General features: G+C 42.7%; 1 protein-coding gene across 2 annotated transcripts in view; it reads right to left on the bottom strand.

Moving 5' to 3' along the window:
* dmd (dystrophin) overlaps window positions 1-16,970 on the bottom strand; it is a 296,432-nt gene that overhangs the window by 19,166 nt on the left and 260,296 nt on the right. For both annotated transcript variants that reach the window (XM_085266347.1, XM_085266348.1), the window contains 9 exons: window positions 7,262-7,323; window positions 6,918-6,992; window positions 3,494-3,695; window positions 3,310-3,395; window positions 2,995-3,152; window positions 2,169-2,335; window positions 872-983; window positions 638-774; window positions 144-182 (listed from right to left, as the gene is read on the bottom strand). In XM_085266347.1, the coding sequence (XP_085122473.1) occupies window positions 144-182; window positions 638-774; window positions 872-983; window positions 2,169-2,335; window positions 2,995-3,152; window positions 3,310-3,395; window positions 3,494-3,695; window positions 6,918-6,992; window positions 7,262-7,323 (1,038 nt within the window). The remainder of the gene's footprint in view (window positions 1-143; window positions 183-637; window positions 775-871; window positions 984-2,168; window positions 2,336-2,994; window positions 3,153-3,309; window positions 3,396-3,493; window positions 3,696-6,917; window positions 6,993-7,261; window positions 7,324-16,970) is intronic.

Here is a 16,970-nt window from a genome sequence, read left to right as displayed (position 1 = left end):
TGAGAACGTGTGTGTGTGTGTGTGTGTTTGAAGCATAGAAAAAAAACATCTGGTTCGGTTACATGTCTGTGTAACAAGAGCAACTAAACACGAGGCTGACAGAAAGTATAGTGTGTGCGTGTGTGTACGAGCCAGGTACTCACGCATGGTCTACAGGCCAGAAGTTGATCAGTGTGACAGGACTGCAAGACAAAAAAACACAGGAAGTGGATGGACAACATACAGGTATGATTGGAGCTGAAATATGGAAAGCATCAAGCAGGTGATGCGGGCGGGTAGTGTAAGGCTGTAGTGTGTGAGTGTACGCACAGCACTCTCACACACACTAAACAAACACAGAAACACATCGGACATATTTTGGTTGACCTTCAATAAAACAACACAAATGTCCACAGGAAAATGAACAGAAATATGGATAATAAAACACCGCTATCATGTGACAGGTCAATCCTTAATATCATGCAGCTGCATTTAGCTTTTGTCCTCACGGGTTTGAAGGCATTTTTGAGGCTCAATTAGGTCATGGTTAGGCTTAGGCTCAGGGTTAGGCATAAGCAGCTAGGGAAAGCATAATGCCAATGAGATGTCCTCACTAAGATATTAAAAGTGTGTCTCTGTGTGTGTTTGAAAGCCTCACGTTTCCATGTTGTCTCCTTCCAGGATGGTCTGGACGGGCAGGTAGCCCATCCGTGGGTGTTTGGCGAAGTAGCGCTTGGTCCTGAATTTGTTCTTCAGCACCTTGGCAAAGTCCCGGACGTCCTCTCCTGATGTCGTCTGAGAGAGAGGTAGGACACAAAGATGACATCGTTACCTCCGTAGGAAGAAGCAGACACACACATGCCGTATCAGAACAGATTACTTCTTCACATACCGGGGTGCAGTACTCGACCATGGGGTACTGCATCTTGTGCCCCTTTGCAACACGGCCAGAGAAAAAGCAGCTTTGACAGATGTCATAGTTGAAATGTTTTAGGCTCCGATATCTGGGGGGAAAGAACAGGAGAGAAAAACAAGTGTAAATGAAAGAGAGCAGAGGAGATGAAGAAGCCAGTGGGAAAAAAAGAGAAGGCAAGGGGATCAATACAAGGAGGTAATTTATAGCTCTGCTCTCTCCGAGGTGAGAGAAGTTCAAATTCTTTCAGCCCATGGCCCCAGTGACACATTTATTCTCTGCCTTTGGAAGTCTGTTTAAATTGATCACCGCTCCTGACAAAAGTCAGGGTTAGCCTCCAACAGCATCAGCACCGTGCTTATAGGTCTAAACCTTTGCTATGTAGAATATGTCTCTTATTTCTTACTTACTTTCTATATCCCAAAATTAGTTACTTCACATGCACACAAGGTTAAATACAACCTGTAGGGACACTATTTGAGATGACATTGGATCTTACAGCCATTTTTAGCTGTGAAACCTTGTTCCCAGACCTCCCACTTGGACTTTTGTTGAATGAAAAGTAACACGTGGGCAGTATAGTGGGGGGGGGGATATTTTCTCCTTGAGATATTTCCTCTCAAAGCAAGAAAGAAGAAGCACTGACAGACTAGTTTCAGGTTTATCCGTCTCAAACTGAGCGCTTCAACGCTTGTTTTAAGATATTTGTCACTTATGTAAAGTCTAGATATTATTTTTTATTTCAAGAAATCTTACCAAGTGTAACTTTCTGCACTTGATTGTAATCTATACTCCATAGTTATTTTCTCAAATAAGTACTTCTTCAAACTGGTCTCTTTAGCTTCCAGACATTTAGGAGCGGATGATGCCGTCCCAACTCGGAGACACGGAGCTGCCATCAGATCCAAAATGAACTCAGATTTTTCTTAAACATTTCTCAGTTTGGACATTTTATATGTTTTCTATTTACGGTTTTGATCTGAAACTAATTTTATTCTATTTACATTTACTTTGTACAGGGCAGCCCAAGATTTATAGAATTGTGTTTGGATGAATGCAACTTGTAAGGTTTTGGGTCTTAAATGAAACCATTTGAATATTTTTAGTATTTCAGATTTGCTGATGTGAGCAGGTTCTGGACCTGAGACTAAGAATGCCAAGACTCACAGTCATGGCATTCTTAGTCTATATACACACATGAGTCTTTAATACTATGAGAATTCTTTGCATTGTAAAACAGATTGCAATACTGCAGCAACTGTTAAAATGCACCGACCTGAAGCCGATGATTGGACATTCCTTGCAGATGTTGCACTTGGCCTGGTGTTTGGCGGTCTCTGCAGCAGCGACACGATGAAGGACAGGTAGCCACACCATGGACTGAGGCTCCAGGCGCATCCAGTCCAGGAACATGGTGGCCTCAAGCTCAGGCTTGTTGTTGGCCTGAAATAACAACATGACAGGTTACGGTGTTACAGTTTTTTCTCAGAAATCTGGAAAAGAAGAAAAGAAAAGTGGCCCTAATCCTCTTCCGTAAGCGTCCACAAGTTTCAAGATTTCATTTTCAAATTTTGTGTGATCCCATAACAGCTCGAGCTGATTACATTTTTATCCAACGTCAAAGGCAAGGTCACAACAAATGTAAAGGAAGAAAAGAAAATTGGAAACGACAGCAACTCAGCCATGATATGGTCGAGGAGGGTCAGCTGACGTTGAGGCGCGTTAGTGTGCAGAGGTCGCCAACTTTCTGCAGTCAACAGCTAAAAACCTCAAAATTACATGTGACCTTCAGATTAGCTCATAACAGTACATAGAGAGCTTGGAATGGGTTGTAATCCTGAGCTACACCCACACATTTGCGATGGCTGTAGAGCAGGACGAGCAGCCATCTGCTAATCAGGTTGGTGATTCGATCCCTGGCTTCACCAGTCTGAATGCCAAATATCCCTGGACAAGATACTACCCCAAGTTGCTCTCCCATGCATCCATTGTAGTGTGAATGTGTGTGAATGTTACTGTGGTATTAAGTGGTATTGAGCACTTAAAGCATAGTAAAAAGCGCTGTGTGAATGTGTGAATGAGGCAAGCCTCACGAAACGTACAAACTGAAAGCAGCTGCGGACGGAGGGCTCAATGTTGGAGCCGCCGAAGGAGGCGACCTCGCCAAGTTGTCGGGGGATCTGAATGGAGTCGTGCAGAAGGAGCCCCAGTCGACGCTGGTCACAGAATCCCGTTGCACTGGCAACCTGCCGGAACAGGACTAGAGAGGACGAGGCAGAGAAAATACGAGAGGTCGGAAAAAGGAGAGAAAGTCCACACAAGGATTTTCCTTTTTTATGATTTTATTTGTGAGATGAAATATAAGTACTTATTATTAGGACACAACAATGGCAGAAAAACATTGCACATTGACTTACATCTGTATTTATCCTCCAAATGAGCCTTGCAGAGTGAGATGATGCCAGTTTTGAATGACAGAGATCTGATCTTTCCGGTGCGACCGCTGCCAACCAACAAAAAGAGACGGTTTAGAGCACGCTGGATCTGAATCATCCGAGAAACACTACGTGTTTAAGCGCTCGCTCAGGGTGCTGCACGTACGTGTCGTAGACGTTAAGCAGCCAGTTGAGGCACATGTCAACGCAGAGCGGGACACTGACCAAGTGGGAGTGGTTCTGCTCAAGTCGCTGGTAGAGGCTCGTGAGACAGGCGACCAGCTGAGAGATGTCCAGCAGCTGCTCGTTCTGCTTCAAACCGTGCTGGTCAAATATCTCACAAGCTGCCGGCATGCTCAACAGGTCCACTAAACACAAGACACACAGGCAGGGGCACGGTTAGTCAGTACACACACATCTATGGGCGTCTTCCAGCCTGAGTCAGCTCAGACCTCCATGTCCAACGTTTCCTGGAGACTGCTGCCTGTCTCGAGCAACGGTAAGGTGTCCCATTAGCATCTTTATCGAGTGTTTTTCTATCTATGGTTTTACTGCATTAGCAGTGTGTTTGGGATGATGCTGATCATGCTGAGATATGTCAGAATTTAGGCCAGTTGTTGCTTTCAAATCACCTTGTTGGTGCAAAAACACTATTTTGTGTATTTCTAACATTGTTATCGTTGGTACTTTTTGTCACTTCAACTAAAGAATTGAAACAAATTGTGTTTTTGAGCAACTGACATTTTAAGCCAACAGCTCTTTGGGAATCACCCTGTTGGTGATTATACCAGTCAAACTGTTAACTTTGGCATGTTTGACAGAATTAACCAGTTGCTGCTGATGCTAGTAAGAAAGTACCTAAAAATAGTAAAGATAGATCACTGTTATTTGTCTCAACAAGTCTGTTATGTGTGAACAATCTTCGTTGACCCTTGGGTTAGGTTTGAAAAATTAATCTGTGTGTCTTCAACCTGGCTCAGCAAACAACACCAAAGCAAATACAGGTGAAAAGTGCAGATGGACTAAAAAGGGGGAGAAGATACACATGCCAATTTAGAAAGAAAACTTTGCAAGATCCCAGAAAGCCTGAAAAATTACATCTCAAACCCACTTTAAAAAAATACAAGAAGGTTTGGCTCCTTGGAAGCAAAAGATAAAGAAATGAGGAAAGAAGAAAGAAATGAGCAGTGGCTCAAACCTGCTACACAGCGCTGCACTTGGTGTGGAATGCATACAAAACAGCTAGCAGCAAGGCACGAGCTATGTATCTGTTTACTGTTTAATAAGAGTTCACAGTGAGCCACGCTGTTTATCACAACAATGTGAAGAAAAATAAACTGGGCCAATATGACATGTTTGTTAATACAGAGACACACACATGTTAATGTGATCCTGGGCTCCCACTCAGAGACACAGGTCTCCCACTCAGAGACACAGGTCTCCCACTCAGAGACACAGGTCTCCCACTCAGACACACAGGTCTTCCAGTGTCCAGCATTCAGAGGCTGCCTCAGGACTCATGTGAGAGAAAACCTGCTCACACAGACATGTAGAGCCAAATACTGTCAATAAGGCCTCTGCAATGTTCTGAAGACAGTTAAACCTGTCAGGTAGTGACGTCCAGCAGGTGCAGCTGCATGAACACACACAGCTGTGGATTCCAGCTGCTTCGTAGTTCTGCAAACTTTGACAGAGTCGAGCTTTTCAGTTCAATCAGCTGCATTTCGATGTCCTCTGTGTCCAGCAGGTTAAAGAGAGACAAATCCAGCTGCTCATTAAAGCTTCTGGTTTGATCTGTCTCGAGTCTACGGATGTATCTGTGTATCTCCGTGGTGCTGATGCTGCGCTGAGCGGACAGCTGCTGAAGCTTTTGAAGAGTCGGAATGTGGAAATTTCAACATCGCTTGAAAAAACTGTGAGCTAGCAATGTCGCTCTCACCGGTAGGCTAAGTTTTAGCCAGTTACAAGTTGAATGTGGCAGTTGGGGTTGTTGGCTAAGAGACCGTCATTAAGAAGCGGCACAACTAATGTGTCTACGCGAGCTAATTTGCGATGTGCACCAGTGGTGGCCCGGCCATTTTTAAAAAAAAATCCACTTTCTGCGTGTCGTGACATCAGTTAACCCTTCGCATGCTGCGGCACGAGTGCCCGGGGTTGCGACCCCAGCATTATGCTATTATAAACATAGTAAAAGCTTTAAAAACATGTGTCACACTGACCATGAGAATGCGAGTGAGAAAGGAAACCATTCATTGTATCATTGTGGTCACTGGACTGCTTCAGTCATGTTAGTTCACTTGACTGCAATTTGCAACTATAGCCAGAAATGGCTCCAATCTTCTGTAGCTGTCGCCATGCTCTGTTAGCACATGGTGTTGACACATGATTACGCGCTGTGGGTCAGCTCACTGTCACAAACATGCAATCTGTTTTTTTAAGCTAGCATCCCATCAATATTTATTGACATGAATACTCGTGAAATGTACAACTGTGCTTAGGCTCTAAAGTTCGGTGAATGTATCTCGCCTTGCCAGAGGTGACAACAATACCAGCTACACTAATTCAGCTGTATCAATCCAGGGGTGGATGTGGACATTGTGGAGGACTGTAAATACCTTGGAGTACACTTGGACAATAAACTGGACTGGGCTAAAAACACCACAGCACTTTACAGGAAGAGCCAGGGGTGTCTCTTTTTTCTGAGGCGACTGAGGTCCTTCAACATCTGTCGGACAATGCTCAGGATTTTCTATGAGTCTGTTGTGGCCAGTGCGATCCTCTATGCTGTTGCATGCTGGGGGAGCAGGCTGAGGGTTACAGATGCCAACAGACTAAATAAACTGATCTGCAAGGCCGGTAATGTTGTGGGGATGGAGCTGGACTCCCTTAAGGTGGTGTTGGAGAGGCGGATGTTGTCCAAGATAAAGACAACGTTGGGTAACACCTCCCACCCACTCCATGACGTGCTGGCTAGCCACAGGAGCACGTTCATTGAGAGACTGAGACTACCCATGATGCACCACTGACCGACACAGGAAGTCATTCCTGCCTGTGGCTCCCTGTACAACTGCTCCACCTAACACACTGTGAACACTGCAATAGCTACACCCTCTTGCACTCTCTCTTTTCTACTCAGTCATGTTGCTGTCAATATTCTTGATATTTATAATCACCTCTGTTAATCCTTGATGTTTATTATTGAGCGATTTGTATATATCGTGCTATTTATTAAATTTGTAAATCTGTAACAGATAGTCTAGTCTGTTACTGCACTGGAGCAACTGTAACCCACATAATTCCCTGAGGGATTAATAAAGTATTCTGATTCTGATACACTTAAATTACAAACAGCTTGCATTCTGTAGAATAAACACTCACATGGACACACAGGCCGAGTCAGAGAGTAAAAGAGTAATAGTGCAGAGAAGGTCAAGACAAAATTCAGAGAGAGCAGAAAGAGAAGGAGGTGTGGGAGGGTATCAACACAACAACAGACACACTTGTGTTGGGAGGAAAGGACTTAAACCCAGAGGCAAAGTCCCTGTGTGACACAGATGCAGGAGAAGTGTACAGACAGAAAGTGTACTTACAGCAGAGAGCCTTCTGCAAGCGTCTGAGCTTCATGGCTGTGCGGTAGGCTGAGAACCGAACATTGTTCAGATCGGCTAGAGAAAGGAATACGAGGAAGAGAGCATTAGTTTTATCAGTGTTTTCACTTCAGCCAGTAGTGCTTCTTCAGTTCAGTTCTATGTCTATAACAGCCACCTCGAAGGTGCTTAGTACGGCAGAAATCCTACAGTAACACAGAGAATCAGACGACTCCCAATGACCAAGCATCTTTTTCCATCTTCTCCAGTATGTGGATCATGTGGCACCTGTTTCAAAGACTTTAGTCAAAAAGAGCAAAAACGTCCATAAGCAGGAAGTTTCTCACCCAAAGACTGGTAGAGCTCAGCCATCTTGGGATGGTCCCAGCATGTTGTCTGGGTCTGATGGCTAGAAGGGGACAGAGAGGCAACACATGAGTGAAATGCACATCAGCCATCACAAAGAAGTGTTGGTTAGGCTGACGTACCAGCCTATATTCAGAGGCTACATGTAAAGAGCAGTGATTTCAAGGTTTATGCATAATACAGTATTCAGTAAGTTTTTTAAGCCTGCACGGTCGCCCAACCAAAGCACGTTTTCCAGGTGAAACTCATCTTCTGCTTCTTCATGTGCACCAAGCAGATGACGAAGCCTAAATAAATCTGACTGAGCCCAGTAATAAAGACATATAGCAGTGTGTATATAGTTAAATAGTGCTGTGAGTGGTACATTTACATGCAAGAAGATGGGAAATCCTTTGAGAGGAACAAAAAATAAACCTCAGTAAATGAGTTGGATTCATTTGAACAAAATTAAAAACATGAATTTAGACTCCTCTCGCTATCATAATATTCAAAAAGAACAAAGCGCAGCATCTTCATCTCCGCTGTGTCAGGAAAGGACGACACAGCCAGAACGAGCTAAATGGTTGCTGTGTCATTCGCCCCTCGTGACTGCCACTTCAAAGAGGCTCTGCTCTGTGTGTGTTTGTGTGCTGAAGATAAACAGACTGACGCACATTTGTGTGACTTCAGAAAACAATGAGTGATATGTGTGGTGTGTAGAAGAACAACAATATGATATCTAAAGGATTTGCATGTCCATCACTGTATCTGCCTTCTGAAGGGTATAATAATGAACTAATTCAACGTTTATCTGAAACTTTCATACTTGGTGAAATGAAAAACTGGCCATGCAACCTTTTCAGTGTCACAGAGCTCAATGTGATCGCCAGACACAAAGAAACGGGCCGACAAAATTCAGATAAAGACAAAAGAAATGGAGGCTACCAACGACACCTGGTCAGAAATGAGCAGCTGGGCTGAGCAGGAACATAAATGGACAAACTTAAGTCAGGTCCTTCTCATGCAAGTTTACATGGTGCTAAATTCTGCAGGAATATTAGGAATGTGTGATCTTATCCCAAAGTTAACACAAAGCTTCCATCTCTCCATCCATGCTCATGATTACATTCATTTAACTCATTACTTTTCATTTTTTAATGACACTGTGATCCGTTTTTAAACTGATCCTTTCAGTTTTAAATACTTTTAACGATAACCAGTAAACAGTCACTGACTCTGTCATGGTCCGTGGCTCTGTGTCTGAGGAGTGTGTGGGATGCCCGGTGGCCACACCCCCGGGCTGGGCCATCACGCCTGCATCCCATTCCAGGCGCCAGGAGGACTATTTAACCCTGCGCTGACGGCTGCTCCACGCCAGTCCGTTAGTCACCCTCAGTGGTTACTAGGCTCCCTGCAAAGCTTTGTATATATCTAAGTGTTACATGAACTGTTTTAACTCTGCCTCCGTGTGCCCAGGTTGCTACGTTTTGTATCTGCCATCTGCCCGTCCTCCTGCCTGCTCGGATCTCTAAGTGCACCATCCGCCCTCGTCCCTGCCTCCTCTGATTCGCTTTCCACGGACACGCTTCCCCCATCTCGAGCCCCACGGTCCGGCTCTGATCGTAAGAATTGCTACAGCCCTGTTTAGTAACGTCCCTCATTCTCCCTGCTCAGTAGTAATCTTCTCCTCCTTCTCTTGCAGCCTCCCACGGTCCTGATTACGGCTTCTCTGTGTAATTTGTCTTCCCGGTTTCCTTCAGTTCTGCCATTTTGCTTCCTTGGTTGTTCCGGGTCGACTTTTGTTAAAACAATAAAATGTGTACTTGCTCGCATTGAGTCTGTTTTTGGATCCCGCTTGTGTGCACGAACTGCGGTTCATGACAGCGTCGATCCCCAGCTCCTCCAACCACCCCCCCTACAGTCCTTGCACACTTGTGCACCTTGTAGAAAACAGTTTTGTTTGATAAAGAAAGAAAACAGAGGAGCTGAAAAACTAGGCGAGAACAAGAAGAGGAAAACTACAAATTGTCCCACCAATATGTGTTAAATTAACTAAGACGTTAGCTGTTAGCACCGTCAACAGTAGTACCAGCAACAAGTAGTAACAGGTCGCTGGATACTAGTCATCAGTTAAGCGAGCTGTGGAGAAATGCAGGGGGAGGGACAGCAGCCCCAACCACTCAGCGAGAAAGACAGAGGGTGTAATTAACGTGGTAAGAACATCGATGGAGGGAAAGATTTCATTAAGTAAAATAATTGACTACAAAAATTGTTCATCAAATAAACTGAAAAATGTACATTTATGTTGTATTTGTATGCATAAACTATTATTATATAACTTAATTTGTTTCATTTATACATTTCTTTTCTTTTGCACTTTACCATTGCTTTGAGAAATTGCACAAATTTATTGACTGGACCATCTGGGCCAGGACTGGGAACCGATCCATTTACCAGCTAAAAGACCAACTGTGATTCAGCTCCACGTGTTCTTAGCAGAATCAATACGATATGTACAAATAAGCGACTTGTGGCTGTCACACAAGAAATAACATTTGATATAATATCTTGGGACAATTTATATTTCACATGCTAACATGACAGGCAGCTAGGTTACGTAGCACTATGTGGCAACAAGTGCAAGAACGTGTGTGAGTTCTTGGGGATCTCTGTCATAAACCTACCTGTAACTAAATCACAGCTATCGAGGGTTGGAGGTCTTATTTGATGACATGATATTCTTCTACTGAAGTCCAAACAGCAGACTTAAGTAGAGAAGCCTGCAGTACCTGAGAGCGTGCATCACGCCATCATTGCCATTTTCCTCACAGGTTTGCACAGCATGACTTCTATAGCCAAACTGTCAACACATCTTCCTGTCACAATCTGAGGGACGACATTCAACGTGATCTGAGATGTGGTGCAATGTCTGTACAGCTTTTCTAGAATTTCATTAACAGTCTGTCCAGCAAACCTCACGTGCATCTGACAAAACCACCTGTTATTAGGTTCACAGAGCAAACAAACTTTCACAATGGCATTTCTTCACTCCTACAACATACCAGCCAGAACACTGGGTTCATAGTTCACAATGCCTCAGAACACTAGGAGGTGCTCGCGGCAGGACAGGGAGCAGAAACAAAGCTGCAGTGTGTAGGAAAGGCTAAGGAAAAGACCGCACAAAACTCCGGTCATTAGCCTTTTCCTCACAAATGCCAGGTTTGTTGTGAACAAAACGGATGAGCTGAGGCTACAGTTGGAAGACAATAGACTCACTGAGGACTGTTGCGCTTTGATAATCTTTATCCTGCATTACCTGATGCAGTTGTGAAGCTAACGAGTCATATCCTACACCGCTTAAACTGAAACCAGAACTCACGAAAACAATGACGTGGAGATATCTGCATTTATATTCATGAAAAATCAGCCAATAATACTTAAGACTGCAGTCAGTCGCTGCCCTCCACACTTAGAATATTTGACAGTTAAATGCAGACCCCTTGTCCTCCACTGTGGGATCACAGCAGTGATCAGGATAGCTGAGTATTTGACAAATACTAAAGCTAACTTGGTCCTTAGCCTCCTACATGTTGCCATTAGTAGCTGAATATACCCAGAAGCAGCACACATAATAGCTGGGAACATCAGTCTTTTAGTGCGCCCCAAATTCCATCAGCATTTTAACTGTTACACACGGGAAAAACACACGGGATAAAGTCCAAAGATTAAGCATATACAGGGCCATACAAACAGCTCACCTGGGCCAGTTGGACCAAAGTAAAGAAAACCGCTGCCCTCTACTTCAAAAACTGTTAAAACGTTGCCTGATGGTTCCTCCTCTCAGCTGCAAAACTGTTTTGAGAATACAGACTGGAGTATCGATGAATCTCAGGACCTGGATGAGGACACTGCATCCGTACTCTTCTACATCAAGCATGTCACAACCTTGTGCAGCGGCACAGCACACAGTGAAGAGACACAACGGTCCTCCAAGACCATGGTGCTACATATGACATATAACAGACAATCAACACAAATTGCACAAAAAACCCCAAAACAAAGACAGTGCAACAGCATGATACAGACACAAGACCGTGCAGACGCAACAGAAATGTGCAAAAGACTGAGTACTGTGCAAAAAAAGTCATTTGGTGTATGAAGGCGTGCGTGTATGTGTCAGTCCAAGCACTAACTGTGTATGCCCACCAAATATCCTGAATGACAAAAACGGTCAGGACCTTGCTGAGAAACAAAAACACTGCTTTCAGGCCTGCTGAGGTGTGCAGTACAGTCCAGGCAAACCCGGAAATGGGAATGAGACAGGGCAAGCTGGATTATACAAATACAATTGAGGACAACCTCTGCAGCAATAACTTGAGGATGGTGCGGCCAAAATATCACTAAAAACCCAGACCTTAGGGCTGCTCGATTATGGCAAAAATGATAATCACGATTATTTTCACTGAAATTGAGATCTCGATTATTTGACAATATTTATTTAACCCTTTAAGACCTACTATAGAACCAAGTCCGCCAGAGCTTATATTATTTTTTTACATGTTGTAGTGCCATTTATGGGAGCATTTCAAGTTGCTATACAACTGTTATAGCCCATATTTTAATAATATGTATGCATTAAGTCCATAGTAACTACATTAATTGCAAAAAAGTGCAATAAACTACAAAAAAAATTGAAAATCGTTTTTGGTTTTTTTACATGTATTTCTACTTGGAGAAATTTAAGAGGCTTATCCCTCAAAACTTTAAATACAAAAAAGTTGCAAAAATAGTTTACAACAACAGGAAATTTATTTTGAGTGTCTTCATAGTTTTATTTTGGAGATACACCAATTTTTATATACTGCAGGAAAAACAAAAAAACAATCCTATGATGCAAATTTGCAAAGAAAACAGCAGGTGCATCAAAATAAACTATTTCCAGCAGTGCAATTTGAGTTCTAAGCATCCCAGCAACTATTCAGAAAGGTCAAACATGACCAGTATAGGTTTTTAAGGCCTACAAGTAAAAAAAACTACATTTTCCGCGAAAATGACGTCACTTCCGGTTTCGGCCAGGAAATGGCGGACATGCGATCGTTGTCTGTTTCACTGTGGGAAGTGTTACGAACAGCTGATCGGATCGGCAAGTGTTTCTGGAATATTATGTTTTTGTTCCTGCAAGCGCTTTTTATGCAGTTTTTGCAAAGCTATATGTGAAAGGAAACCGTGACCGAGGACAAGCTGATGACATCAGATGTAAGTACAACTCCTCCGGTTTCATATGCAAAACAAATTATTGCGCTAGCTTACACGGTTCAGGTTCTACAGGGATTTAAAAATAGTTACACAAAACGGAGCGTGCTGCTCTGACGGCTTTAAAGGGTTAACAATGACTTTAAAAATAATATAAAATAGTGTGCAACACCACTGAAGTTTTTTTTTTTAACCTCTCTTTTCAACCAACAGCAGTCACTCTCCAAATAACTTCTGCTTAGCTTTCCGAGCTTCCCTCGGGTCCTCTTAATCAGCGGTCTCCAACCTTTTTTGCGCCACGGACGGTTTATGCCCGACAATATTTTCACGGACCGGCCTTTAAGGTGTCGCGGATAAATGAGGGAGGGGCTAATAATCGGCTCAGTCATTTTTAATGATCGTTGAAAGCCCAGACCTGATGGTAATGCTGTGTTGGCAAAGAAGCTGAACTGCTTATTCGCCTGCAAACAAAAACAACAACAACAACAAAAAACCCCACACCTCCGGCCAACACCTGCTACATCTTTACAGTGGAGGAGCATGACCTGATATTAGCAGCAGTGAACCCCAGAAAAGCAGCAGGGCCTGAATGTGTCAGTAGTGAGGTGCTGAGTTCTGTGTAGACCAACTCACAGGCGCCTTTACAAAAGTATGCATCCTGTTCTTAGCATCGTCCCATTCTGCTTGAAGTCCTCAAACATGCCTGAATGATATCCATCCAGTGGCTCTCACTCCAGTCATTATGAAGTGTTTAGAAACTGTTCAGAAGTCGCATCATTCAAGGTCTTCCACCCACAGGTGACTCCCACAATTTCTGGACACAACTGTGGTCTGTCTGGAACACAAGGATGGCCGTGCCAGACTTATTTTCATTGGCTTTAGCTCGACATTCAGCACACAGTCATCTCTAACAGACTGCTAACAAAACTAATCAGTCTTCACCATCTGGATTTAAGGACTTCATCAGAGACCACCCACAGAGATTCAAAGTAAGGCCCCGCCTCTCCCAACACTCAATCTCAACCTCGGCTCCCACAGGGATGTGTGCTGAGCCCCCTACTGTGCACTCTCTACACCCATGACTGTACCCCCTCCTCAGCAATTCCTTTGTGAAGTTTGTAGATGACACAGCAGTGGTCGGGCTCATCACTGGAGAGATGAGTCTACCTACAAGAATGAGGTGGAAGACCTGGCGTCATGATCCAGCAATAACAAGCTGGTCCTCAACACCGCAAAACTGAAGGAAATAACAGTGGACTTCAGGTGAAGCACATCTGAGCCTCAGCCCATATACGTCAACGGGCATTATGTACAGAGGGTCTCTGACTTCATGGACGATGATGTATTCTGTTAAACTAACACTGCACAGACCAAGAGGGCACAGCAGCAACTAAACTTTCTGGGGAGCCTGAAAAACTACACCCTTGCAGAGGAGCTTCTGCTGTTCTTCTCTGCTCGGTTTAGTCCATGCTGGTTGCAATAATAAATAATAAACAATAAATGAACATTGGTATGTACCATTCACTAATGTATCCAATCAGTAATTACTGAAGTACACATGTATGTAGATACAGATAACTAAAGTTTCCACCACAGTGTAGGAACAGTAGGAATCTTCTTATGGCTGTGTGGAAACTAGGAACTGTAATCAGTTATAAGGCTCATGGTCACAACCCAACAACAGGTTTGCTTCGGGTTGAGACACAGAGGGAGGAAAATTAATAGTACGGTGAAATAAAAAAATAAATTGCCCCAAATTTTACAGAATAATTTTTAAAAAGCAAAATTTTCCCCAAACTGCACAGAGAGCAAAAATAATCAGCTATAAAATGTAGCTGTTTTAAATACAGTGCACAGACATAATCCGAGAGTCTGTTAAATCAGCACACAACCTGAAAATTCAGGCTAACTGCACCTGCAGTTAGCCTCTACCTGAGAAACATTTACAAATAATAATCCATAATTATGTTTTTTTGCTGCATTGCCTTTGTTTGTCTCTCTAGCACAGACAGGATCCTCCACACACCCACTCCAAATAATGAGTGGAAGGGTACTAGAGCTACTCAAATGTCCTCAAACACTGAATAAACAGGACCTCAGTCACATACATGTCTGTAATAAGCATGACAGAGTCTGGAGTATTTCATCCACAAATGTGCAGCATCCTTACACTGTAAATTATTACTATCATATATTATATTACGATATATATATAAATTTAAGATCAAAGGCTGGTAACTTGCAGCAGCTTATACCTGCTGCTCACCAGCAAACAAGTAGTGGAAAGTAAAAATAAAAAGGGGTTTCCAATTAAATAATTCCAGCTGCCCACAACCAAGTCTCACATGAAAATATATTACAGCAGTTTTATTATGGACAGTACTTTGCTGTTCACCAGACAACAGATACTCCATCCAACTAAACTACGTCTCCAATTCAGGTTATCACAGATGTTCTTGAACGAGAATCTGAGTAGACGCCGGGCACATAAACACTAAACTATCACGGACACATATAGACATCCACGCTCACCTATGCTAAATTTAGAACCACCAATCAACTGCTGATATCCTGCTAATATAACACTGAAGTTACTTCAATTCATGGTCTGAACAAGCAGCACTATAAGGTGGTTCAGTGGTCACTTTCCACCTCAGGTTGCGAACTCATTAGGCAGGAAAACGGTGTCAAAGGGGGGAACTCAGTGGTGCAATTGAAGGGTATACATGCACTGAAAGCAAAGTTGCCGTTATTAGCAAGAAGCTATCAAGCCCTTCCTGCTCCTGTGTCTTTGAACCTATCTGGTCTTTAAGTCTGACGTCATTATCCGTTTCCAGGTCCAAACTCAAGTTCATTTCCCAAAGCCAAACGAACACTGCAGCATCACTGAGAGTTAAAAACTGTCTAAATTCTTTCATCTGTAATAAAACGATCAGCGTTGCTGCTTTACCAGGTGTAACAATTAAGTTTAACATCCAGGCATCCATGAAAACAGAGTTTATTAAATTTAACAACGTTAGAAGTTAGCAGGAAGTTAGCAGGAAGTTAGCTCGCTAGCTTCAATCTAAACATGATATAGCATGTTCTGACTGAGAGATTTCTGAAAAAATTCAAACGTACAGCTCTGCTATCACTTCCAACAAAAATGAGGACAGAAAGCTAAACAGCAGTGACGTTTGTAGGGTTACTGAAGCTGGGCTAGCTGGTAGATAATGATGTGCTACATGGTGGCTAGCTACAGTTAGCATAATATAACCACATTAGCAGAGTGAAGCTGGAGGATGAACGCTAACCTTTTTCCACTTGGTAAAAGTTAATGTGAGGGTTCCCGATGGTTAGAGACAAATGCGATCACATGGCAGGATGCTGTGAACGGACCAAACTTCAGTCAGGAGAACAACTGAGATAATCCATCCACAATACGAGGTTAATATACTGCTGCATGGGCTGTAGTTACACTGCAAGGTTTTAAAAACTGAGCGTTAAAATGAACAGTGGTAATAAAAACCGAGAGAGTGATCACTGACTGTTTTTAGGGGCTTGCTCAGACTAAATAGAACGAGACACAAAGCATTAAAACATGTTAAAAACACAACAGGCTTAATAAACACAGAGTAGTTTGGACCTGGAAGAAGGCTTCATACGCCATCACTTAAAGACCAGATTGTGTTTTTACGCCCATCTGTGCAGAGCAGCTGTAGTTCGCTATAGGAAAGCAGCGATGGGTGTTAAAGAAGAAGGTAACATTCTGCACCTGTTTCCTCCTGACACGTTTCAATACGTCTACAACATCCAAAATCTTACTACTGTGATGAATAGAATTAATGGAATTAAGAACAAAACAATCAACAGTGGCTTAAGGGAACCAAACTTATCCACTTTTGGCTCTTTGTGCTCTTTCAAAGCTACTCTGTCCCTCAAGAAAAATATATCATTGCCACAGGACAAAGCACTGATAATGTATCGTTAACTGTCAAAAACAAATGACTGTACACTGAGCAGCTAATGCTAATGATTTAAACTAACAATCATATTTATACAAACTTGGAGTTCAGTCGTATTTTTGTAGTACATGCTGCGATATTTAAGAACGTAATGAAAAGCTACTATCTATTTGTTCATTTAGGTAACATAAGTCTTGTATTTTTATGTACTTGGGCTTCTTATTTAACTATATACCTAAAGTGTAATTCCTAATTAAGGTATTTTATATAACTAAAAAACAGGAATCTGCGATCACAGTCTACATAAATGTTTAGCTTTGAGCATGTGATACCTTAAGCTGTAGGAAGGGCTGGTCAAATCTGAAACTGATTTATTCTAAGGTTCATTTTGACACTACTTGTATTAATGTGACTGCAAAATAAAGTATTTAAAAAAAACACAGGAGTGTTGTCTAAAATTATTTTTTGGGGCAAATTACTTTTGCTTCTATGCTACAGCATCATTTTTGGTGGG

Source organism: Mchenga conophoros, linkage group LG23 (assembly GCF_057382185.1).
Source record: "Mchenga conophoros isolate Kocher_MC1m ecotype Shallow Benthic linkage group LG23, M_conophoros_male_GT1.1, whole genome shotgun sequence".
Taxonomy (NCBI): domain Eukaryota; kingdom Metazoa; phylum Chordata; class Actinopteri; order Cichliformes; family Cichlidae; genus Mchenga; species Mchenga conophoros.
The sequence above is the reverse complement of the archived record's forward strand: the minus strand, read 5'-3'. Positions and strand labels throughout refer to the sequence as shown.